The 27,451-nt window shown below is 55.3% G+C and overlaps 1 protein-coding gene across 1 annotated transcript in view; it reads left to right on the top strand.

The window, feature by feature from the left end:
* Nucleotides 1–27,451, top strand: part of LOC138767130 (opticin-like) — a 63,404-nt gene that overhangs the window by 5,960 nt on the left and 29,993 nt on the right. The window contains exons 3-4 of the mRNA XM_069944406.1: nucleotides 18,017–18,152; nucleotides 21,459–21,617. Of these exons, the coding sequence (XP_069800507.1) occupies nucleotides 18,017–18,152; nucleotides 21,459–21,617 (295 nt within the window). The remainder of the gene's footprint in view (nucleotides 1–18,016; nucleotides 18,153–21,458; nucleotides 21,618–27,451) is intronic.

Below are 27,451 nucleotides of genomic sequence, written 5' to 3'. Positions count from 1 at the left end.
CATACTGTATATCTCCCCCCTCTGTAGTTGTTCCCTCCCCATACTGTATACCTCCCTCCCCCTCTGTAGTTGTTCCTCGCATACTGTATACCTCCCTCCCCCTCTGTAGTTGTTCCCCCCATACTGTATACCTCCCTCCCCCATGTAGTTGTCCCTCCCCCCTCTGTAGTTGTTCCCCCCCATATTGTATACCTCCCTCCCCTCTGTAGTTGTTCCCCCATACTGTATACCTCCCCCCCTCTGTAGTTGTCCCCCCATACTGTATACCTCCCTCCCCCTCTGTAGTTGTCCCCCCCCATACTGTATACCTCCCTCCCCCTCTGTAGTTGCCCCCCATACTGTATACCTCCCTCCCCCTCTGTAGTTGTTCTCCCATACTGTATACCTCCCTCCCCCTCTGTAGTTGTTCCCCCATACTGTATACCTCCCTCCCCCTCTGTAGTTGTCCCCCCATTCTGTATACTTCCCTCCCCCTCTGTAGCTGTCCCCCCATACTGTATATCTCTTTCCCCCTCTGGATTTGTCCCCCCATACTGTATACCTCCCTCCCCCTCTGTACTTGTTCCCCCCCCATACTGTATACCTCCCTCCTCCACTTAAGTTGTTCCCCCTCATACTGTATACCGCCTTCCCCCCTCTGTAGTTGTTCCCCACCATACTGTATACCTCCCCCCCTCTGTAGTTGTTCCCCCCCCCATACTGTATACCTCCCTCCTCCACTGTAGTTGTTTCCCCCCATACTGTATACCTCCCTCCCCCCTCTGTAGTTGTTCCCCCCATACTGTATACCTCCCCCCCTCTGTAGTTGTCCCCCCATACTGTATACCTCCCTCCCCCCTCTGTAGTTGTTCCCCACCATACTGTATACCTCCCCCCCTCTGTAGTTGTCCCCCCATACTGTATACCTCCCTCCCCCCTCTGTAGTTGTTCCCCCCATACTGTATACCTCCCCCCCTCTGTAGTTGTCCCCCCATACTGTATACCTCCCTCCACCTCTGTAGTTGTTCCCCCCCATACTGTATACCTCCCTCCCCCCTCTGTAGTTGTTCCCCACCATACTGTATACCTCCCCCCCTCTGTAGTTTTCCCCCCATACTGTATACCTCCCTCCCCCCTCTGTAGTTGTTCCCCCCATACTGTATACCTCCCACCCCCTCTGTAGTTGTGCCCCCATACTGTATACCTCCCTCCTCCTCTGTAGTTGTGCCCCCATACTGTATACCTCCCTCCCCCTCTGTAGTTGTCCCCCCCCCATACTGTATACCTCCCCCCTCTGTAATTGTTCCCCCCCATACTGTATACCTCCCTCCCCCCATACTGTATACCTCCCTCCCTCCTCTGTAGTTCTCCCCCCATACTGTATACCTCCCTCCCTCTCTGTATTTGTTCCACCCCCCATACTGTATACTTCCCTCCTCCTCTGTAGTTGTTCCCCCCCTACTGTATACCTCCCTCCCCCTCTGTAGTTGTCCCCCCCATACTGTATACCTCCCTCCCCTCTGTAGTTGTTCCCCTCCCCATTCTGTATACCTCCCTCCTCCTCTGTAGTTGTCCCCCCATACTGTATACCTCCATCCCCCTCTGTAGTTGTTCCCCCCATACTGTATACCTCCCTCCCCCTCTGTAGTTGTTCCCCCCCCATACTGTATACCTCCCTCCCCTCTGTAATTGTTCCCCTCCCCATTCTGTATACCTCCCTCCCCCTCTGTAGTTGTCCCCCATACTGTATTTTCCCCTCCCCCTCTGTAGTTGTCCCCCCATTCTGTATACTTCCCTCCCCCTCTGTAGCTGTCCCCCCCATACTGTATACCTCCCTCCCCCTCTGTAGTTGTTCTCCCATACTGTATACCTCCCTCCCCCTCTGTATTTGTCCCCCCATACTGTATACCTCCCTCCCCCTGTAGTTGTCCCCCCATACTGTATACCTCCCTCCCCCTCTGTACTTGTTCCCCCCCCATACTGTATACCTCCCTCCTCCACTGTAGTTGTTCCCCCCCATACTGTATACCTCCCTCCCCCCTCTGTAGTTGTCCCCCCATACTGTATACCTCCCTCTCCCTCTGTAGTTGTCCCCCCATACTGTATACCTCCCTTCCCCTCTGTAGTTGTTCCCCCCCATACTGTATACCTCCCTCCTTCTCTGTAGTTGTTCCCCCCCATACTTTATACCTCCCTCCCCCCTCTGTAGTTGTTCCCCCCCATACTGTATACCTCCCTCCCCCTCTGTAGTTGTTCCCCCCCCATACTGTATACCTCCCTCCCCCTCTGTAGTTGTTCCCCCCCATACTGTATACCTCCTTCCCCCTCTGTAGTTGTTGCCCCCCCATACTGTATACCTTCCTCCCCCTCTGTAGTTGTTCCCCCCCCATACTGTATACCTCCCTCCCCCTCTGTAGTTGTTCCCCCCCCCATACTGTATACCTCCCTCCCCCTCTGTAGTTGTTCCCCCCCATACTTTATACCTTCCTCCCCCCTCTGTAGTTGTTCCCCCCATACTGTGTACCTCCCTCCCCAAATACTGTATACCTCCCTCCCCCTCTGTAGTTGTTCCCCCCCATACTGTATACCTCCCTCCCCCTGTAGTTGTTACCCCCCATACTGTATACCTCCCTCCCCCTTTAGTTGTTCCCCCCATACCTTATACCTCCCTCCCCCTCTGTAGTTGTTCCCCACCATACTGTATACCTCCCCCCCTCTGTAGTTGTCCCCCCATACTGTATACCTCCCTTCCCCCTCTGTAGTTGTTCCCCACCATACTGTATACCTCCCCCCCTCTGTAGTTGTCCCCCCATACTGTATACCTCCCTCCCCCTCTGTAGTTGTTCCCCCCATACTGTATACCTCCCACCCCCTCTGTAGTTGTTCCCCCCATACTGTATACCTCCCTCCTCCTCTGTAGTTGTGCCCCCATACTGTATACCTCCCTCCCCCTCTGTAGTTGTTCCCCCCCCATACTGTATACCTCCCCCCTCTGTAATTGTTCCCCCCCATACTGTATACCTCCCTCCCCCCATACTGTATACCTCCCTCCCTCTCTGTATTTGTTCCACCCCCCATACTGTATACTTCCCTCCTCCTCTGTAGTTGTTTCCCCCCTTACTGTATACCTCCCTCCCCCTCTGTAGTTGTCCCCCCCCATACTGTATACCTCCCTCCCCTCTGTAGTTGTTCCCCTCCCCATTCTGTATACCTCCCTCCTCCTCTGTAGTTGTCCCCCCATACTGTATACCTCCCTCCCCCTCTGTAGTTGTTCCCCCCATACTGTATACCTCCCTCCCCCTCTGTATTTGTTCCCCCCCATACTGTATACCTCCCTCCCCATCTGTAGTTGTTCCCCCTCATACTGTATACCTCCCTCCCACTCTGTAGTTGTTCCCCTCCCCATTCTGTATACCTCCCTCCCCCTCTGTAGTTGTCCCCCATACTGTATTTTTCCCTCCCCCTCTGTAGTTGTCCCCCCATTCTGTATACTTCCCTCCCCCTCTGTAGCTGTCCCCCCCATACTGTATACCTCCTTCCCCCTCTGTATTTGTCCCCCCATACTGTATACCTCCCTCCCCCTCTGTAGTTGTCCCCCCATACTGTATACCTCCCTTCCCCTCTGTAGTTGTTCCCCCCCATACTGTATACCTCCCTCCTCCACTGTAGTTGTTCCCCCCCATACTGTATACCTCCCTCCCCCCTCTGTAGTTGTTCCCCCCCATACTATGTACCTCCCTCCCCCTCTGTAGTTGTTCCCCCCCCCATACTGTATACCTCCCTCCCCCTCTGTAGTTGTTCCCCCCCATACTGTATACCTCCTTCCCCCTCTGTAGTTTTTGCCCCCCCATACTGTATACCTCCCTCCCCCTCTGTAGTTGTTCCCCCCATACTGTATACCTCCCTCCCCCTCTGTAGTTGTTCCCCCCCATACTGTATACCTCCCTCCCCCTCTGTAGTTGTTCCCCCCATACTGTGTACCTCCCTCCCCCTCTGTAGTTGTTCCCCCCCAAATACTGTATACCTCCCTCCCCCTCTGTAGTTGTTCCCCCCCATACTGTATACCTCCCTCCCCCTGTAGTTGTTACCCCCCATACTGTATACCTCCCTCCCCCTGTAGTTGTTCCCCCCATACTGTATACCTCCCTCCCCCTGTAGTTGCTCCCTCCCATACTGTATACCTCCCTCCCACTCTGTAAGTGTTCCCCCCATACTGTATACCTCCCTCCCCTTGTTGTTGTTCCCCCCCTACTGTATACCTCCCTCCCCCTGTAGTTGTTCCCCCCATATTGTATACCTCCCTCCCCCTCTGTAGTTGTTCCCCCATAATGTATACCTTCCTCCCCCCTCTGTAGTGGTTCCCCCCCATATTGTATACCTCCCTCCCCTCTGTAGTTGTCCCCCCCATACTGTATACCTCCCTCCCCCTCTGTAGTTGTTTCCCCCCATACTGTATACCTCCCTCCCCCCATACTGTATACATTCCTCCCCCTTTGTAGTTGTTCCCCCCCATACTGTATACCTCCCTCCCCTCTGTAGTTGTTCCCCCCATACTGTATACCTCCCTCCCCTTGTTGTTGTTCCCCCCATACTGTATACCTCCCTCCCCCTTTGTAGTTGTTCCCCCCCATACTGTATACCTCCCTCCCCCTCTGTAGTTGTCCCCCCCCCATACTGTATACCTCCCTCGCCCCCTCTGTAGTTGTTCCCCCCATACTGTATACCTCCCTCCCCCTCTGTAGTTTTCCCCCCATACTGTATACCTCCCTCCCCCTCTGTAGTTGTTCTCCCATACTGTATACCTCCCTCCCCCTCTGTAGTTGTTCCCCCATACTGTATACCTCCCTCCCCCTCTGTAGTTGTTCCCCCACATACTGTATACCTCCCTCCCCCTCTGTAGTTGTTCTCCCATACTGTATACCTCCCTCCCCCTTTGTAGGTGTTTCCCCCCATACTGTATACCTCCCTCCCCCTCTGTAGGTGTTCCCCCCCATACTGTATACCTCCCTCCACCCTCTGTAGTTGTCCCCCCATACTGTATACCTCCCTCCCCCTCTGTAGATGTTCCCCCCCCATGCTGTATACCTCCCTCCCCCCTCTGTAGTTGTTCTCCCCCATACTGTATACCTCCCTCCCCTCTGTAGTTGTTCCCCTCCCCATTCTGTATACCTCCCTCCCCCTCTGTAGTTTTCCCCCCATACTGTATACCTCCCTCACCCTCTGTAGTTGTTCCCCCCATACTGTATACTTCCCTCCCCCTCTGTAGTTGTTCCCCCCCACTGTATACCTCCGTAGCCCCCTCTGTAGTTGTTCTCCCCATGCTGTATACCTCCCTCCCCCTCTGTAGTTGTTCCCCTCCATACTGTATACCTCCCTCCCCCTCTGTAGTTGTTTCCCCCCATACTGTATACCTCCCTCCCCCCTCTGTAGTTGTTCCCCCCCATACTGTATACCTCCCTCCCCCTCTGTAGTTGTTCCCCCCCATACTGTATACCTCCCTCCCCTCTGTAGTTGTTCCCCTCCCCATTCTGTATACCTCCCTCCCCCTCTGTAGTTGTTCCCCCCATACTGTATACCTCCCTCCTCCTCTTTAGTTGTCCCCCCATACTGTATACCTCCCTCCCCCTCTGTAGTTGTTCCCCCTCATACTGTATACCTCCCTCCCCCTCTGTAGTTGTTCCCCCATACTCTATACCTCCCTCCCCCTCTGTAGTTGTTCCCCCCCATACTGTATACCTCCCTCCCCTCTGTAGTTGTTCCCCTCCCCATTCTGTATACCTCCCTCCCCCTCTGTAGTTGTCCCCCCATACTGTATTTTTCCCTCCCCCTCTGTAGTTGTCCCCCCATTCTGTATACTTCCCTCCCCCTCTGTAGTTGTTCTCCGCATACTGTATACCTCCTTCCCCCTCTGTATTTGTCCCCCCATACTGTATACCTCCCTCCCCCTCTGTACTTGTTCCCCTCCCATACTGTATACCTCCCTTCCCCTTCTGTAGTTGTCCCCCCCCCCACTGTATACCTCCCTCCCCCCCTCTGTAGTTGTTCCCCCATACTGTATACCTCCCTCCCCCTTTTTAGTTGTTCCCCCCCTACTGTATACCTCCCTCTCCCTCTGTAGTTGTCACCCCCATACTGTATACCTCCCTCCCCCTCTGTAGTTGTTCCTCGCATACTGTATACCTCCCTCCCCCTATACTGTGTACCTCCCTCCCTCTTCTGTAGTTGTCCCCCCATACTGTATACCTCCCTCCCCCTCTGTAGTTTTTTCCCCTCCCATACTGTATACCTCCCTCCCCCTCTGTAGTTGTCCCCCCATACTGTATACCTCCCTTCCCCCTCTGTAGTTGTTCCCCCCCATACTGTATACCTTCCTCCCCCTCTGTAGTTTTTCCCCTCCCATACTGTATACCTCCCTTCCCCCTCTGTAGTTGTTCCCCCCCATACTGTATACCTCCCTCCCCCTCTGTAGTTGTTCCCTCCCCATACTGTATACCTCCCTCCCCCTCTGTAGTTGTTCCCCCCCATACTGTATACCTCCCTTCCCCCTCTGTAGTTGTTCCCCCCCCATACTGTATACCTTCCTCCTCCTCTGTAGTTGCTCCCCCCATACTGTATACCTCCCTTCCCCCTCTGTAGTTGTTCCCCCCCATACTGTATACCTTCCTCCTCCTCTGTAGTTGCTCCCCCCCATACTGTATACCTCCCTCCCCCTCTGTAGTTGTTCCCCCCCTACTGTATACCTCCCTCCCCCTCTGTAGTTGTTCCCCCATACTGTATACCTCCCTCCCCCCTCTGTAGTTGTCCCCCCGATACTGTATACCTCTTGTCCTCCTCTGTAGTTGCCCCCCATACTGTATACCTCCCTCCCCCTCTGTAGTTGTTCCCCCATACTGTATACCTCCCTCCCCCTCTGTAGTTGTCCCCCCGATACTGTATACCTCTTGACCTCCTCTGTAGTTGCCCCATGTGCCCCCCCCCCCATTCAGTGTCCCTACTGTGCAGCTTGTTACTCCCCCTGCCTCCCTGCCAGCTGGTGTTTAGCAGGTGGGGGTGGAGAATAACAAGTCTGGCCCTGATTGGTTGATGCTCAGCACCCGATGTAAGGGATCTGGTCAGCTGACTGTAAGTAGGGCTTATATCTGGAGTGGGGCTTATATTACCCCACTAGGGTAGGGCTCATCCTCGGGGTAGGTCTTATTTTATGAGAAATGCGTCATTATTACTATTAGCAGGTATTCTACATTGCAGAGAGTCACCCAAATAGATAGTAAACTAGAGAGCAGGCAGAGGTGTGTGTACCGCACGTGATTAATTGTGCTAGATAAATGTGCAGCGCTGCGGCTGACAACTGGAGATGGATCATTAGACAGGGAGATGCGTGGAGGGATAACGTCTTCACTTGAGAAGCCTCAGATCTGGCAGCGTCTTGCGGCAGGTTTGTCAGAATCCTTCTTTTCGGTGGCTCATGAGAGGAGGAGGATGGGGGGAGACGGGAGACGGGAGGGGGGGATGTCTCAGGGCTGAGCTTTCATCAGACTCTGTAAGCATCTGCTATGACAGACGGATCAGGGCAAGAAGAGAGAACAGAGACCTGTCACCGGCAAATGAGTCCCGCGAATAGGGAAACGCACATGAAAGGGGCCAAAAAAAAGGACGGGGAGCGGAAAGTGAGAAGAGAAGCCGTGTTAGTGGGGTATGCAGCCAGCGAGGCCGTGTCAGTGTCAGGGGGACGCCCTCGGAACACCACCAAGGCTCGCCCAATCATACTGTGGCTTCTTTTATTTATGATTATCATAGACGTGACCTATATAAGTATGAGACGGGTGCGAGACTGGTGGGAAAGGTAAATGAGAGATGTAAGGGAAGGAAGCCATGAAAGATCAAGGCGAGGAATGAGCGGCAAGACAAGCTGCCTGCATCGCCAGACACATCAGTCTATGGAGTCTGGGAGTATTACCCAGAAACCCTCTCTGAACTGGAGAAGCGCTGTAACCGTGCAGACACTGATCCAGATCCCTGCCGGCGTCCATGTGGACACCTGGACAGGCTGGAACCTCCTGGACAGACCGGAACATTGCAGTGGGACACTCCGGGATCACCTGGACAGACCGGAACATTGCAGTGGGACACACCGGGACCACCTGGACAGACCGGAACATTGCAGTGGGACACTCCGGGACCACCTGGACAGACCGGAACATTGCAGTGGGACACTCCGGGACCACCTGGACAGACCGGAACATTGCAGTGGGACACTCCGGGACCACCTGGACAGACCGGAACATTGCAGTGGGACACACCGGGACCACCTGGACAGATCGGAACATTGCAGTGGGACACACCGGGACCACCTGGACAGACCGAAACATTGCAGTGGGACACACCGGGACCACCTGGACAGACCGGAACATTGCAGTGGGACACTCCGGGACCACCTGGACAGACCGGAACATTGCAGTGGGACACTCCGGGACCACCTGGACAGACCGGAACATTGCAGTGGGACACACCGGGACCACCTGGACAGACCGGAACATTGCAGTGGGACACTCCGGGACCACCTGGACAGACCGGAACATTGCAGTGGGACACACCGGGACCACCTGGACAGACCGGAACATTGCAGTGGGACACTCCGGGACCACCTGGACAGACCGGAACATTGCAGTGGGACACACCGGGACCACCTGGACAGACCGGAACATTGCAGTGGGACAGACCGGAACATTGCAGTGGGACACACCGGGACCACCTGGACAGACCGGAACATTGCAGTGGGACACTCCGGGACCACCTGGACAGATCGGAACATTGCAGTGGGACACTCCGGGACCACCTGGACAGATCGGAACATTGCAGTGGGACAGACCGGGACCACCTGGACAGACCGGAACATTGCAGCGGGACACACCGGGACCACCTGGACAGACCGGAACATTGCAGCGGATAGACCAGAACATTGCAGGGGGACACACCGGGACCTCCTGGACAGACTGGGACATTGCAGCGGACAGACCGGGACATGCTGGTTAGAATGGGACATTGCAGCGGACAGACCGGGACATTGCAGGGGACACACTGGGACCTCCTGGACAGACCGGGACACTGCAACGGACAGACCGGGACCTCCTGGACAGACCGGGACATTGCAGCGGACAGACAGGGACATCCTGGATAGAATGGGACATTGCAGCGGACAGACCGGGACCTCCTGGACAGACCGGGACACTACAGCAGAGTGTCCCGGGACATTGCAGCGGACAGACCGGGACATTGCAGTGGGACACTCCGGGACCACCTGGACAGACCGGAACATTGCAGTGGGACACACCGGGACCACCTGGACAGACCGGAACATTGCAGTGGGACACTCCGGGACCACCTGGACAGACCGGAACATTGCAGTGGGACACACCGGGACCACCTGGACAGACCGGAACATTGCAGTGGGACACACCGGGACCACCTGGACAGACCGGAACATTGCAGTGGGACACACCGGGACCACCTGGACAGACCGGAACATTGCATCGGGACACACCGGGACCACCTGGACAGACCGGAACATTGCAGCGGATAGACCAGAACATTGCAGGGGGACACACCGGGACCTCCTGGACAGACTGGGACATTGCAGCGGACAGACCGGGACATGCTGGTTAGAATGGGACATTGCAGCGGACAGACCGGGACATTGCAGGGGACACACTGGGACCTCCTGGACAGACCGGGACACTGCAACGGACAGACCGGGACCTCCTGGACAGACCGGGACATTGCAGCGGACAGACAGGGACATCCTGGATAGAATGGGACATTGCAGCGGACAGACCGGGACCTCCTGGACAGACCGGGACACTACAGCAGAGTGTCCCGGGACATTGCAGCGGACAGACCGGGACATTGCACTGGGACACACCGGGACCTCTTGGACAGACCGGGACGTTGCAGCGTGACACACCGGGACCTCCTGGACAGACCGGGACATTGCAGCGGAAAGACCAGGATATGCTGGTTAGAATGGGACATTGCAGCGGACAGACCGGGACCACCTGGACAGACCGGGACATTGCAGCGGACAGACAGGGACATCCTAAATAGAATGGGACATTGCAGCGGACAGACCGGGACCTCCTGGACAGACCGGGATATTGCAGCGGACAGACCGGGACCTCCTGGACAGACCGGGACATTGCAGCGGACAGACCGGGACCTCCTGGACAGACCGGGACATTGCAGCGGAAAGACCAGGATATGCTGGTTAGAATGGGACATTGCAGCGGACAGACCGGGACCACCTGGACAGACCGGGACATTGCATCGGACAGACAGGGACATCCTAAATAGAATGGGACATTGCAGCGGACAGACCGGGACCTCCTGGACAGACCGGGACATTGCAGCGGACAGACCGGGACCTCCTGGACAGACCGGGACATTGCAGCGGACAGACCGGGACCTCCTGGACAGACCGGGACATTGCAGCGGACAGACAGGGACATCCTGGATAGAATGGGACATTGCAGCGGACAGACCGGGACCTCCTGGACAGACCGGGACATTGCAGCGGACAGACCGGGACCTCCTGGACAGACCGGGACATTGCAGCGGACAGACCGGGACCTCCTGGACAGACCGGGACATTGCAGCGGACAGACAGGGACATCCTGGATAGAATGGGACATTGCAGCGGACAGACCGGGACCTCCTGGACAGACCGGGACATTGCAGCGGACAGACCGGGACCTCCTGGACAGACCGGGACATTGCAGCGGACAGACAGGGACATCCTGGATAGAATGGGACATTGCAGCGGACAGACCGGGACCACCTGGACAGACCGGGACATTGCATCGGACAGACAGGGACATCCTAAATAGAATGGGACATTGCAGCGGACAGACCGGGACCTCCTGGACAGACCGGGACATTGCAGCGGACAGACCGGGACCTCCTGGACAGACCGGGACATTGCAGCGGACAGACCGGGACCTCCTGGACAGACCGGGACATTGCAGCGGACAGACAGGGACATCCTGGATAGAATGGGACATTGCAGCGGACAGACCGGGACCTCCTGGACAGACCGGGACATTGCAGCGGACAGGACCGGGACCTCCTGGACAGACCGGGACATTGCAGCGGACAGACCGGGACCTCCTGGACAGACCGGGACATTGCAGCGGACAGACAGGGACATCCTGGATAGAATGGGACATTGCAGCGGACAGACCGGGACCTCCTGGACAGACCGGGACATTGCAGCGGACAGACCGGGACCTCCTGGACAGACCGGGACATTGCAGCGGACAGACAGGGACATCCTGGATAGAATGGGACATTGCAGCGGACAGACCGGGACCTCCTGGACAGACCGGGACACTGCAGCAGACAGACCGGGACTTCCTGGACAGACCGGGACATTGCAGGGGGGCACACTGGGACCTCCTGGACAGACCGGGACACTGCAGCGGACAGACCGGGACCTCCTGGACAGACCGGGACGTTGCAGCGGACAGACCGGGACCTCTTGGACAGACCGGGACATTGCAGCGGACAGACCGGGACCACCTGGACAGACCGGGACATTGCAGCGGACAGACCGGGACCACCTGGACAGACTGGGACATTGCAGGGGGACACACTGGGACCTCCTGGACAAACCGGGACATTGCAGTGGACAGACCGGAACATGGCAGTGGGATACACTGGGACCTCCTGGACAGATTGGGACCTATTGAACAGACTGGGATCTCCTGGACAGACCGAGACACACCGGGACCACCTGGACAAACCAGGACATTGCAGCGGACAGACCGGGACATTGCAGTGGGACACACTGGGATCTCCTGGACAGACTGGGACCTCTTGAACAGACTCGGACCACCTGGACAGGCCTGGACCTCCTGGACAGACTGGGACCTCCTGGACAGACTGGGACCTCCTGGACAGACCGGGACATTGCAGTGGACAGACCGGGACATTGCAGTGGGATACACTGGGATCTCCTGGACAGACTGGGACCTCTTGAACAGACTGGGACCACCTGGACAGGCCGGGACATTGCAGCGGGACAAAGCGTGTCTGACTAGTGGGTGGTAACAAAGGGCAGCAGATACATGGGGAAATATAAGGGCCGTATTACACCAATTATTGACCGTACTTGGCTGTATACCAGCCGCTCCGGCCAATAACCTTTTTGGTGTAATAGCTCATGTTAAAAGGCAACGATTAGCAGACATGCACGTCTGATCGTAGTTTTTCAATATCTTCTAACAAAATGATAATGATAGCGATGGTCTGCAGGCCACCAATGGGCCACGCAGACAATCTAAGGCTCGTCCTGGCAGCCCCTCCTGCATCCCCCTTCCCCTCCCCCCCGCTCTGTGGTGTAGGACGACCTGAGGCCATATTAAAAGGCCTGATCCTGTCTGTAGCTGAGCGCCAATCTCTGTGATTGCTGGATTGTTCGTCCGTTCTTACTGTCAGCCATCGGCTCCACATCTCCCGTTATACTGGGTCGTGCGTAGTTGATGGCCGATGATTTTTTTTAGCAGGGAGGAACGGCCCAATCAGCTGACGAACAAACTCATTTGCTGACAGACTGTGGACAGTTTAAAGCTGTGTTCACGTAGTGTAGTTTTTTTTTTTTTTTTTTTTTACAAGAACGGCCATTGTTAACAGTCTGTTCACACAATGTATGGCCGAAATAAAATAAAAATAAAAAATGGTATGCTCCTGTCCATGCTCGCCCGGTGTCATCCTCTGTGTCTCCGGTGTATCCAGCCGCCTCCCGCCTGCTCAGCCAAATGTTGCCGGGACGGGACAGCCCCGCGGCCACTGATTGGCTCTCACTCTCCTGTCTTGAAAGTTAAAGTCCACTCAGCCAATCAAGAGTCACAGCGCTGTCCCTCAGTCAGTGATTGGATTGTGGCTGCAGAGGACACCAGAGACCGAGGGCCCCGGGGGAGAGCAGACAGGTAAGTATTGATGAGCAAACAGCTAAACCGCACCAAAATAGCTGAACACCTGCAATTGTTTTGCTGTTTTTGTGCGATTCGTTTAAACACTGACTACTACAACATGAATGTCAATCGCTAATACTATGTGAATACAACCTTCAATGACTTTTTCTATTAAAAAAAAAGTTGTATCAAATATGTAAAATGTGTATTTTATGTTTTTCTTCTACAAGAAATTGGGAAAGGTGCGAGACTTTGATGGATTACTAGGGGGGAGCTGTAGGGAGAGAGTTCCAGATGAAACCGACTGAGAAAAGACAGAGGGAAACAGAGGGGGCGGGTGTCAGAATCCACAGGAATAATGCAAGGTGCAGAGAACGATGAAGCGTCAACACGGGAAGGGGGAGGCGAAGCGAGGAGGAGAAGATGAGCAGCCAAAGATTTCTACAGAACAACTGCTTGAGCTCACACTACGGGATTGTTGCTGACGGACGTAAAAAGGTGTTACAATATTTGCTAATGATCATTGTAGATGTCCGTCATCAGCAAACATCGGACATCGTTTTTATGGCCAACGGCAGTGACAGCCAAAATCCCATAGTGTGAAGCTACCCTCTGAGACCTTGCTTTGCCTTATTTCTCTAGAGGTCCCACCACGACACCTGCGCTCCACGTACCATCGGGCCTGGCGGAGGTCCCATTACGAGACCTGCGCTCCACCTAACATCAGACCAGGCGGAGGTCCCACCACGCGACCTGCGCTCCATGTAACATCGGGCCAGGCGGAGGTCCCACCACGAGACCTGCACTCCAAGTAACATCGGGCCAGGCGGAGGTCCCACCACGAGACCTGCGCTCCACGTAACATCGGGCCAGGCGGAGGTCCCACCACGAGACCTGCGCTCCACGTAACATCGGGCCAGGCTGAGGTCCCACCACGAGACCTGCGCTCCACGTAACATCGGGCCAGGCGGAGGTCCCACCAAAAGACCTGCGCTCCACGTACCATCGGACCTGGCGGAGGTCCCATTACGAGACCTGCGCTCCACCTAACATCAGGCCAGGCGCAGGTCCCACCACAAGACCTGCGCTCCAAGTAACATCAGGCCAGGCGGAGGTCCTACCACGAGACCTGCGCTGCATGTAACATCAGGCCAGGCTGAGGTCCCACCACGCGACCTGCGCTCCACGTAACATCGGGCCAGGTGGAGGTCCCACCACAAGACCTGCGCTCCAAGTAACATTGGGCCAGGCGGAGATCCCACCACGAGACCTGCGCTCCAAGTAACATCGGGCCAGGCGGAGGTCCCACCACGAGACTTGCGCTGCAAGTAACATCGGGCCAGGCGGAGGTCCCACCACGAGACCTGCGCTCCACGTGACATCGGGCCAGGCGGAGGTCCCACCATGCGACCTGGGCTCCACGTAACATCGGGCCAGGCGGAGGTCCCACCACGAGACCTGCACTCCACGTAACATCGGGCCAGGCGGAGGTCCCACCACGAGACCTGCGCTCCAAGTAACATCGGTCCAGGAGGAGGTCCGACCTCGCCACCTGCGCTCCATATAACATCGGGCCAGGCGGAAGTCCAACAATGAGAGCTGCACTCCATCTAACATCAGGCCAGGCGGAGGTCCCACCACAAGACCTGCGCTCCACGTAACATCGGGCCAGGCGGAGGTCCCACCACGAGATCTGCGCTCCACGTAACATCGAGCCAGGCGGAGGTCCCACCACAAGACCTGCGCTCCAAGTAAGATCGGGCCAGGCGGAGGTCCCACTACGCGACCTGTGCTCCACGTAACATCGGGCCAGGCGGAGGTCCCACCACGAGACCTGCGCTCCATGTAACATCGAGCCAGGCGGAGGTCCCACCACGAGATCTGCGCTCCAAGTAACATCAGGCCAGGCGGAGGTCCCACCACAAGACCTGCGCTCCAAGTAACATCGGGCCAGGCGGAGGTCCCACCGCGAGACCTGCGCTCCAAGCAACATCGGGCCAGGTGAAGGTCCCACCACAAGACCTGCGCTCCAAGTAACATCGGGCCAGACGGAGGTCGAACCACGAGACCTGCGCTCCACATAACATCGGGCCTGGCGGAGGTCCCACCACGAGACCTGCGCTCCACGTAACATCAGGCCAGGCGGACGTCCCACCACAAAAGGGGACCTGCGCTCCAAGTAACATCGGGCCAGACGGAGGTCCAACCACAAGACCTGCGCTCCACATAACATCGGGCCTGGCGGAGGTCCCACCACGAGACCTGCGCTCCACGTAACATCAGGCCAGGCGGATGTCCCACCACGAGACCTGCGCTCCATGTAATATCAGGTCAGGCGGAGATCCCACCATGCAACCTGCGCTCCACGTAACATCAGTCCAGGCGGAGGTCCAACCACGAGACCTGCGCTCCACGTAACATCGGGCCAGGCTGAGGTCCCACCACGCGACCTGCGCTCCACGTAACATCGGGCCAGGCGGAGGTCCCACCACGAGACCTGCGCTCCAAGTAACATTGGGCCAGGCGGAGATCCCACCACGCGACCTGCATTCCACGTAACATTGGGCCAGGCGGAGGTCCCACCATGAGACCTGCGCTCCACATAACATCGGGCCAGGCGGAGGTCCCACCACGAGACCTGCGCTCCATGTAACATCGGGCCAGGCGGAGGTCCCACCACGAGACCTGCGCTCCATGTAACATCAGGCCAGGTGGAGGCCAGAGAGCAGGAGCACAGCAGAAGCCAAGAGAGGTGACATTAACAAGTGGGCTTGGACCCACCTGGCACAGAAGGTCACAACTGTTCCATTGAGAATGATCAGTCCACTAGGGGTAACATTTTAGCCCCTGGTGCAATCATCTACCCGCCACCTCCAACACTCTGCAGTAATATAACTGAAGGCTGCACATCACTGCACAGGGCAGCAGCTGGGTAGGTAAATCTGTACACAAAAGGGGTAAAGTACGACCCCTAGTGCACCTAATGCCCTTGTTGGCATATGAATAAAGGTATCATTATGTAAAATAATGCAGCAAACAGCCATAATACAGGAATATTCTTACTCAACATTCCCTGCACTATAAGCCTATAACAGCAGGATTAGTGTAGTGACTGGTACAGGAGGAGGAGACATCAGTGTAGTGACTGGTACAGGAGGAGGAGACATCAGTGTAGTGACTGGTACAGGAGGAGGAGGAGACATCAGTGTAGTGACTGGTACAGGAGGAGGAGACATCAGTGTAGTGACTGGTACAGGAGGAGGAGGAGACATCAGTGTAGTGACTGGTACAGGAGGAGGAGACATCAGTGTAGTGACTGGTACAGGAGGAGGAGACATCAGTGTAGTGACTGGTACAGGAGGAGGAGGAGACATCAGTGTAGTGACTGGTACAGGAGGAGGAGGAGGAGACATCAGTGTAGTGACTGGTACAGGAGGAGGAGACATCAGTGTAGTGACTGGTACAGGAAGAGGAGGAGACATCAGTGTAGTGACTGGTACAGGAAGAGGAGGAGACATCAGTGTAGTGACTGGTACAGGAGGAGGAGACATCAGTGTAGTGACTGGTACAGGAGGAGTAGACATCAGTGTAGTGACTGGTACAGGAGGAGGAGACATCAGTGTAGTGACTGGTACAGGAGGAGGAGGAGACATCAGTGTAGTGACTGGTACAGGAGGAGGAGGAGACATCAGTGTAGTGACTGGTACAGGAGGAGGAGGAGACATCAGTGTAGTGACTGGTACAGGAGGAGGAGGAGACATCAGTGTAGTGACTGGTACAGGAGGAGGAGGAGACATCAGTGTAGTGACTGGTACAGGAGGAGGAGGAGACATCAGTGTAGTGACTGGTACAGGAGGAGGAGACATCAGTGTAGTGACTGGTACAGGAGGAGGAGGAGACATCAGTGTAGTGACTGGTACAGGAGGAGGAGGAGACATCAGTGTAGTGACTGGTACAGGAGGAGGAGGAGACATCAGTGTAGTGACTGGTACAGGAGGAGGAGACATCAGTGTAGTGACTGGTACAGGAGGAGGAGACATCAGTGTAGTGACTGGTACAGGAGGAGGAGACATCAGTGTAGTGACTGGTACAGGAGGAGGAGACATCAGTGTAGTGACTGGTACAGGAAGAGGAGGAGACATCAGTGTAGTGACTGGTACAGGAAGAGGAGGAGACATCAGTGTAGTGACTGGTACAGGAGGAGGAGACATCAGTGTAGTGACTGGTACAGGAGGAGGAGGAGACATCAGTGTAGTGACTGGTACAGGAGGAGGAGACATCAGTGTAGTGACTGGTACAGGAGGAGGAGACATCAGTGTAGTGACTGGTACAGGAGGAGGAGACATCAGTGTAGTGACTGGTACAGGAGGAGGAGACATCAGTGTAGTGACTGGTACAGGAGGAGGAGGAGACATCAGTGTAGTGACTGGTACAGGAGGAGGAGACATCAGTGTAGTGACTGGTACAGGAGGAGGAGGAGACATCAGTGTAGTGACTGGTACAGGAGGAGGAGACATCAGTGTAGTGACTGGTACAGGAGGAGGAGACATCAGTGTAGTGACTGGTACAGGAGGAGGAGACATCAGTGTAGTGACTGGTACAGGAGGAGGAGACATCAGTGTAGTGACTGGTACAGGAGGAGGAGACATCAGTGTAGTGACTGGTACAGGAGGAGGAGACATCAGTGTAGTGACTGGTACAGGAGGAGGAGACATCAGTGTAGTGACTGGTACAGGAGGAGGAGACATCAGTGTAGTGACTGGTACAGGAGGAGGAGACATCAGTGTAGTGGGGGGAGGCATTGGTATTGCGGCTGGACAGGGAGATGGCCTGGCTGCCCTAAGAGGCAGAGGTAGGTCTCGTTTTGTTACATTGTTTTTATGACTAGTAATTTTATGTTTTTGCTTCAACGAGTTGCTGAAAAATATAAATATAGATTTTAGTTTTCAGATTCAATGATTATTACAATAATTAATATAATTATTTTATACCTCAAAATTATATTCTTTGCATTTATTTTGTGTTTGCTGAACTGTGTCATAATTTGGGTTCTTTATGATGATACTTGACAGATTGAAGTGGCTACTCTTGCTCCTAAGCATAAAAAGACAAAGCTACCAACAACCCAGGAACCCATGGTGACCACACTTGGTTTGATTGCAACAAAGCCAGCTGAACCTGAGATCTTTGGATATTTGACAGAACAAGGTCAGTGCAAGAAGATCCTTTAAATGCCTTAATTATAATCAATCATGCCTCATGCAAGGTCCCAACATTCTTTTAGTGTGTAGAAGTATGCCGTGTCAATTACACTTTTTCTGGGGCCAGACATGTTTTTAGAGGAGGCCACCTGATATGACCTGACAGGTGCTTCATAGGTTCAACTTCACCCAGGAGAGCTGTGGATCACTGATACACAATGACTTATTAATCACTGTCTACAGCTCTCCTGGGTGAAGTTAAACCTTCTAATAAGGAGAGAGTATGTTAAAGTAATAATAAAGTTTTGTCACAATCTGGTTCTTGTAACTCACTCCTGAAAAGATCAGCCACAGAGGTTGAAGGAGGGACTCAGGGTCGTTTCTGTCTTCAGGCGAAATTAATTTATTGCTCGGGGTGGCAGCTTTGTACAGTCTCTTGGGGGCGGCATGTTTATTAGAGTGGCCATACATTATACTGTCTGCTACACACGACTGACTTTACTGACCCCATGACCTTAAAAGGATAGCTGGACAAAGACATAGAATGCAATAAAGTCGGGACTGCAAACACTCTGCAGGTATTGTTATATGTGTCACACACTACATTACTACACTACAAGTGATTATTACCCCTGTATATGGAGCACAAGGTGTAATGGTAGTATGACCATGAATAAGATCACCATTAGTAGTCATAATGCATTGTTTCTTTTATACGTCATGGGCTTTTATTCCTGGAGAAGCAATAAAGATCATGGGGAGGTAGGTGGGGTGGCAATGAGGATGTGTAGCCTTTTTGAGGGGGGCGATGGGGCGGTGTGCGCACTGGGTGGATGGGCCATTTTAGGATTTACCTCCTACAGCAGAAAACCTAGTATAGACCCTGGAGTTGCTGCACCTGAGGGGTGGTGGTCTTCCCTGAGCCAACTCCCTTAAACTTTATACTCCAGCCACAGTCTCTCCATGTGAGGTCCCCCAGTCTCCAGCCACAGCCGCTCCATGTAAGGTCCCCCAGTCTCCAGCAGCCGCTCCATGTGAGGTCCCCCAGTCTCCAGCAGCCGCTCCATGTGAGGTCCCCCAGTCTCCAGCAGCAGCCGCTCCATGTGAGGTCCCCCGGTCCCCAGCAGCCGCTCCATGTGAGGTCCCCCAGTCTCCAGCAGCCGCTCCATGTGAGGTCCCCCAGTCTCCAGCAGCAGCCGCTCCATGTGAGGTCCCCCGGTCCCCAGCAGCAGCCGCTCCATGTGAGGTCCCCCAGTCTCCAGCAGCCGCTCCATGTGAGGTCCCCCAGTCTCCAGCAGCAGCCGCTCCATGTGAGGTCCCCCAGTCTCCAGCAGCCGCTCCATGTGAGGTCCCCCAGTCTCCAGCAGCAGCGGCTCCATGCGAGGTCCCCCAGTCCCCAGCAGCCGCTGCATGTGAGGTCCCCTAGTCTCCAGCAGCAGCCGCTCCATGTGAGGTCCCCCAGTCTCCAGCAGCCGCTCCATGTGAGGTCCCCCGGGCCCCAGCAGCAGCCGCTCCATGTGAGGTCCCCCAGTCCCCAGCAGCAGCTCCATGTGAGGTCCCCCATTCTCCAGCAGCAGCAGCTCCATGTGAGGTCCCCCTGTCTCCAGCAGCAGCCGCTCCATGTAAGGTCCCCCAGTCTCCAGCAGCCGCTCCATGTGAGGTCCCCCGGTCTCCAGCAGCAGCCGCTCCATGTGAGGTCCCCCAGTCTCCAGCAGCCGCTCCATGTGAGGTCCCCCAGTCTCCAGCAGCCGCTCCATGTGAGGTCCCCCAGTCTCCAGCAGCCGCTGCATGTGAGGTCCCCCAGTCTCCAGCAGCAGCCGCTCCATGTGAGGTCCCCCAGTCTCCAGCAGCAGCCGCTGAATGTGAGGTCCCCCAGTCTCCAGCAGCAGCCGCTCCATGTGAGGTCCCCCAGTCACCAGCAGCAGCTCCATGTGAGGTCCCCCAGTCTCCAGCAGCAGCCGCTCCATGTGAGGTCCCCCAGTCCCCAGCAGCCGCTCCATGTGAGGTCCCCCAGTCTCCAGCAGCCGCTGCATGTGAGGTCCCCCAGTCTCCAGCAGCAGCCGCTCCATGTGAGGTCCCCCGGTCCCCAGCAGCAGCCGCTCCATGTGAGGTCCCCCAGTCTCCAGCAGCAGCTCCATGTGAGGTCCCCCAGTCTCCAGCAGCCGCTGCATGTGAGGTCCCCTAGTCTCCAGCAGCAGCCGCTCCATGTGAGGTCCCCCAGTCCCCAGCAGCAGCTCCATGTGAGGTCCCCCATTCTCCAGCAGCAGCAGCTCCATGTGAGGTCCCCCTGTCTCCAGCAGCAGCCGCTCCATGTAAGGTCCCCCAGTCTCCAGCAGCCGCTCCATGTGAGGTCCCCCGGTCTCCAGCAGCAGCCGCTCCATGTGAGGTCCCCCAGTCTCCAGCAGCCGCTCCATGTGAGGTCCCCCAGTCTCCAGCAGCCGCTCCATGTGAGGTCCCCCAGTCTCCAGCAGCCGCTGCATGTGAGGTCCCCCAGTCTCCAGCAGCAGCCGCTCCATGTGAGGTCCCCCAGTCTCCAGCAGCAGCCGCTCCATGTGAGGTCCCCCAGTCTCCAGCAGCAGCCGCTGCATGTGAGGTCCCCCAGTCTCCAGCAGCCGCTCCATGTGAGGTCCCCCAGTCTCCAGCAGCCGCTCCATGTGAGGTCCCCCAGTCCCCAGCAGCAGCTCCATGTGAGGTCCCCCAGTCTCCAGCAGCCGCTCCATGTGAGGTCCCCCAGTCTCCAGCAGCCGCTCCATGTGAGGTCCCCCGGTCTCCAGCAGCCGCTCCATGTGAGGTCCCCCGGTCTCCAGCAGCCGCTCCATGTGAGGTCCCCCGGTCTCCAGCAGCAGCCGCTCCATGTGAGGTCCCCCAGTCTCCAGCAGCGGCTCCATGTGAGGTCCCCCGGTCTCCAGCAGCCGCTCCATGTGAGGTCCCCCGGTCTCCAGCAGCCGCTCCATGTGAGGTCCCCCGGTCTCCAGCAGCCGCTCCATGTGAGGTCCCCCGGTCTCCAGCAGCCGCTCCATGTGAGGTCCCCCGGTCTCCAGCAGCTGTCTCTTCGTGACCTTGATGAGCTGACGCATTTGTGAATAACACTTGCAGCAGTCAGACTGCAGGTGTTATAGTGCAATGTTTCAGCTGCATCTTGACGTCTCGATGAAGCCCTGTGACCTGTACTGTATAATGGACTCAAACACTTGCACAATTGTCTCCACCAAGGAGTCTGAGTGATGCCGCTGTGTGTATTGCGGCTGATCCTTTGCTGGATAATAGTGTTGCACTTTCCTCTGTATATGATACGTTCTCTCTTCTCTTGTAGGTCTTCCGACCTGCCTGGTGTGCGTCTGCCTCGGCACATCCATTTATTGTGATGACGCGGATCTGACAGCTCTCCCTCCACTACCACGGGAGACCACCTACCTGTATGCCCGATATAACAAGATTAGTCACATTCAATCCAAAAATCTGGCAGCTCTTGGTACGTAAATCTACTTTTTTTCAGGATATTTCCCCACTGTGTATATGGGAAGCCCACTGTATATACTATATATGAGAAGCCTACTGTATTTACTATATATAAGAAGCCCACTGTATATACTATACTAGAAAATGTACCCGGCGCTGCCTGGGTATAAAGTGTCAGTGTGTTAATTAGATTTGTTCTAGTTCTGAGTTAATCAGTGAAATTAGTGTATACCTGTAGTGCATAGTTGGAGAGGTTCTGTATACCCACAATGTATAGTTTTTAGGGGTCTCCCATATCTGTAGTGCATAGTTGGGGGGGCTGTATACCTATAGTGTACAGTTGGGGGGGTCCTGTATACCTGTAGTGTGTAGTTGGGGGGGGCTGTATACCTGTAGTGTATAGTTGAGGGAGGTCCTGTATACCTGCAGTGTACAGTTGAAGGTCCTGTATACCTGTACTGTATAGTTCAGGGGTCCTGTATACCTGTAGTATATAGTTCGAGGGTCCTGTATACCTGTAATGCATAGTTTTAGGGTCCTGTATAACTGTAGTATAGAGTTGGTGTAGGTCCTGTATACCTGTAGTGTATAGTTTTGAGGTCCTGTATACCTGTAATGTATAGTTTGGGGTCCTATATACCTGTAGTATATAGTTGGTGGAGTTCCTGTATACCTGTAGTGTATAGTTTCGGGGTCCTGTATACCTGTAGTGTATAGTTTGGGGTCCTGTATACCTGTAGTATATAGTTGGTGGAGGTCCTGTATACCTGAAGTATATAGTTGGTGGAGGTCCTGTATACCTGTAGTGTATAGTTTTCGGGTCCTGTATACCTGTAGTGTAAAGTTTGGGGTAATGTATACCTGTAGTATAAAGTTTGTGGAGGTCCTGTGCACCTGTAGTGTATAGTTTGGGGTCCTGTATACCTTTAGTGTCCTGTGTACCTGCAGGGTCGTATTTACCCGTATGGCAGTGTTATTCAGTCACAGTGTGTCGGTATTGGTCATGTCTGGTATGGCGGTGTTATCCAGTCACAGTATGGCGGTATTGGTCAGGTCTGGTGTGGCGGTGTTCTCCAGTCACAGTGTGCCGGTATTGGTCAGGTCTGGTATAGTAGAGTTATCCAGTCACAGTATGGCGGTATTGGTCAGGTGTGGTATGGCAGTGTTATCCAGTCACAGTATGGCAGTATTGGTCAGGTCTGGTGTGGTGGTGTTATCCAGTCACAGTATGGCGGTATTGGTCAGCTCTGGTGTGACAGTGTTATCCAGTCACAGTATGGCAGTATTGGTCAGGTCTGGTATGGCAGTGTTATCCAGCACAGTATGGCAGTATTGGTCAGGTCTGGTATGACAGTGTTATCCAGTCACAGTATGGCGGTATTGGTCAGGTCTGGTGTGGCGGTGTTATCCAGTCACAGTATGGCGGTATTGGTCCGCTCTGGTGTGACAGTGTTATCCAGTCACAGTATGGCGGTATTAGTCAGGTGTCCCGGCCGCGGCGGCATCCCGTGCTCTGGGCCGCCGCCGCGACCTCCCCCTGCCCCATGCAGCCGCCGGGGTCCATGTGCAGGGACCCGGCGCTGCTACTAGTTCGGCCCCGGGGGGCGCCTTACCTCGCCCCGCTCCTGTCCGTCGCTGTGCCGGCCGCCGATTGCGTCCCCACCTCCTAGGGCGTGCGCACGCCGGCTGTCTCAGAGTTAAAGGGGCAGTCCGCCCCTAATTGGTTGCTGCACACACACACTCCTATAAATTCCAGCCCTGCCCCACCTCAGTTGTTGGAGCCTCTGCATGCTTCCCATAGCGTTTGGCCCAGCTCCCTGTTGTTCCTGACCTCAGTCCTCGTTCCTAGTCCCTGTCCACTGTTCCGGTCCCTAGTCCCTGTCCGCTGCTTACCTATTGTTCCTGAGTACTGCCTGCCACCTGCGGTTACGCCCTCAGACCTCTGCCTGCATTACCATCTGCCTACTGCTCCTGCCACGCCTCGTCTGCTGTCACTAGCAACCAAGCCAGGGGTAGCGACCTGGGAGTCGCCTGCCGCGGCAAGTCCATCCCGCCTTGCGGTGGGCTCTGGTGAAAACCAGCGGCCCCTTAGACCCTCCCTGTTGTGGTTACTACTATCGCTAGTGACAGTTCAGTGGATCCACGACTCCAGGCGTTACAGTAGGCTCCAATCATGAAATCCTTGACGTAGCCCGAGTGGTCGCCCAACAGGCGCAACAGATCCAGCAAGAGTCGCAGCAGATTCAGCAACTGACCGCCGCCTTACAGCAGCATACTACAGCCCAGCGCTCTCCACCTCCTGCAGCCCCTTCGAGACTTCGACTGGCTCTCCCGAGTAAATACGGAGGCGATCCCAAGTTGTGCAGAGGATTCCTGACTTAATGCACCATGCACATTGAACTTTTAAGTAGTCAGTTTTCCACCCAGCGCTCTAAAGTGGCTTTCATCATCAGCCTACTGGAGGGAAGAGCTCTGGCTTGGGCCACGCCTCTCTGGGACCGAGATGACCCTGCTGCTGCCAATCTCCGAACCTTCCTGGCCGAGTTTCGCTCTGTCTTTGAGGAACCTGCCCGTGCGTCTTCGGCTGAGAGAGCTCTCCTCAATCTCTCTCAAGGGAGTTCCACCGTTGGCGACTATGCCATCCAATTCCGCACGCTGGCAGCAGAGCTAGACTGGAATGAGGCCGCTCTAGTAGCCACCTTCAAGAAGGGCCTGTCCAGTCGGGTGAGAGATGTGCTTTCTGCCCGAGACCTACCTACCTCCCTGAACGAACTCATCCTACTGGCCACCAGGGTCGATACTCGTTTTTCTGAGAGAGAGGAGGAGGTCCGGCATGAACGGCAACTAAGCCTGTCCCGTCGCCATCACCAGCTGGCGCCGGTCTTCCAGAATCCTGACGTTCCGGTGTCCCAGCCGACTCCTCAGGTTCCTATGCAGCTGGAACGAGCTCACCGGACGCCTGATGAGAGAATTCGTCGTCTGGAGCTGAATCTCTGCCTCTACTGCGGTGGCCCGGATCACTTTCGGCTGAGATGTCCCTAACGTCCTCAAGCGTCCGGCAGACGCCAGCACCTAGGTCCGGTGGGAGAGGCCTCCCTAACTGTGAATGCCACCTCTCCAAGGTTGTCTATGCCAGTCTCCATCCAGACACCCACGGGACAAAATCACCAGACTACTGCCTTTCTCGATTCTGGGTCAGCAGGTAGTTTTATTGCAGCAACATTGGTCCAAAAATGGCGGCTACCCGTGACCCAACTAGCCAGACCCCTGACTATCTCCTCGGTCACGGGCAAGATTCTTACCGACCATGTGCACTACCAGACTGCACCTCTAGTCCTCCAGGTGGGCACTTTTCATCAGGAAAAGATCTCCTTCTACGTCCTGCCCCATTCTTCTTCTGCCATCCTCCTGGGACTTCCTTGGCTGCAATTACATGCCCCTAAGCTGGACTGGAGAACCGGGGAGATTCTCAGTTGGGGTCCGGACTGTTCCAACCGGTGTCTGAAGTCACCTCAGCCCAAATACTCTATGTCGTCACCTGACCCCGCCAAATCTCTATCCGGCGGAATACCAAGACTTGGCTGATACCTTCTCTGCCAAGAAGACGAACTCTCTACCCCCTCACCTGGGGTACGATTGTCGCATAGACCTCCTTCCTGGAACTTCTCCTCCACGAGGTCGGGTGTACCCTCTCTCCGTACCCGAGACTGAGGCCATGTCTTCCTACATCCGGGAGAACTTACAGAAGGGTGTCATCAGAAAATCCACACCCCTCGCCACATTATACCTCCCGACCGCCTAGTGCCAGTCGCCACCTCTACTCTTCAGAGAGTGCCTCCCGGAAAGACCTATGTGCGCCCTGCTCTTCGAAGACGAATTTTGAAGTGGGGTCATTCCTCTTTTGTGGCCGGACATCCGGGAGCTCAAAAGACCAGGCAATTGATCTCTCGCCACTACTGGTGGCCCAATCTCCTCCAGGATGCCAAGGACTTTGTGGCTTCCTGTGCCGTTTGTGCCAAAAACAAGTCACCCCGTCAAAGACCTGCCGGTCTACTTCAGCCATTGCCAGTTCCAGACCGTCCCTGGCGCCATATAGGGATGGACTTCATCACCGATTTGCCTCCATCTGCAGGCAAGAAAGAGGGGGAGGCCAAAGGGGGGGGGGGTACTGTCATGGCCGCGGCGGCATCCCGTACTCTGGGCCGCTGCCGAGACCTCCCCCTGCCCCATGCAGCCGCCGGGGTCCATGTGCAGGGACCCGGCGCTGCTACTAGTTCGGCCCCGGGGGGCGCCTTACCTCGCCCCGCTCCTGTCCGTCGCTGTGCCAGCCGGCGCGCGCGTCCCCGCCTACTAGGGTGCGCGTGCGCCGACTGTCTCAGAGTTAAAGGGGCAGTCCGCCCCTAATTGGTTGCTGCACACACACTCTCCTATAAATTCCAGCCCTGCCCCACCTCAGGTGTTGGAGCCTCTACATGCTTCCCATAGCGTTTGGCCCAGCTCCCCGTTGTTCCTGACCTCAGTCCTTGTACCTAGTCCATGTCCACTGTTCCAGTCCCTAGTCCCTGTCCGCTGCTTACCTATTGTTCCTGAGCACTGCCTGCCACCTGCGGTTACGCCCTCAGACCTCTGCCTGCATTACCATCTGCCTACTGCTCCTGCCACGCCTCGCCTGCTGTCACTAGCAACCAAGCCAGGGGTAGCGACCTGGGGGTCGCCTTCCGCAGCAAGTCCATCCCGCCTTGCGGCGGGCTCTGGTGAAAGCCAGTGGCCCCTTAGACTCAGCTCCCTGGTACGGTTACTACCATCGCTAGTGACAGTTCAGTGGATCCACGACTTCAGGCGTTACATCAGGTCTGGTGTGGCAGTGTTACCCAGTCACAGTTTGGTATACTTGTAGTGCCCTGTATATACATGTACTGTATAGATGGAGTAGGGGGTCCTGTATACATGTACTGTATAGATGGAGTAGGGGGTCCTGTATACATGTACTGTATAGATGGAGTAGGGGGTCCTGTATACATGTACTGTATAGATGGAGTAGGGGGTCCTGTATACATGTACTGTATAGATGGAGTAGGGGGTCCTGTATACATGTACTGTATAGATGGAGTAGGGGGTCCTGTATATACATATACTGTATAGATGGAGTAGGGGGTCCTGTATATACATATACTGTATAGATGGAGTAGGGGGTCCTGTATATACATATACTGTATAGATGGAGTAGGGGGTTCTGTATACATGTACAATATAGATGGAGTAGGGGGTTCTGTATACATGTACTATATAGATGAAGTAGGGGGCTCTGTATACATGTACTGTATAGATGGAGTAGGGGGTCCTGTATCCATGTACTGTATAGATGGCGCCGCTCTTCCCCCTCCCCCTCCCCTCCTGTACATCTGGAGGGGACGGGACCTTCGCAATGACCTTCCCGGACACCCTATGTATCTGTGTGCCACATTTGGAGTCAAACGGTTCAGGCGTTTAGAAGTCTATTTGGGATAGACAGACAGACAGACTTTTATTTTTATGATATAGATATACAGTGGGCTTCCCATATATATAGTTTACTAGAAAATGTATCCGGCGCTGCCCGGGTATAAAGTGTCAGTGTGTATAGAGGGTCCTGTATACCTGTAGTATAGAGTTGGTGGAGGTGCTGTATACCTGTAGTATAGAGTTGGTGGAGGTCTTGTATACCTGAAGTATATAGTTCGGGGGTCCTATATACCTGTAGTGTATAGTTTGGGGTTCTGTATACCTGTAGTATAGAGTTGGTGGAGGTGCTGTGGCAGTGTTATCCAGTCACAGTATGGTGGTATTGGTCAGGTCTGGTATGGCAGT

Source organism: Dendropsophus ebraccatus, chromosome 11 (assembly GCF_027789765.1).
Source record: "Dendropsophus ebraccatus isolate aDenEbr1 chromosome 11, aDenEbr1.pat, whole genome shotgun sequence".
NCBI lineage: Eukaryota > Metazoa > Chordata > Amphibia > Anura > Hylidae > Dendropsophus > Dendropsophus ebraccatus.
The sequence above is the reverse complement of the archived record's forward strand: the minus strand, read 5'-3'. Positions and strand labels throughout refer to the sequence as shown.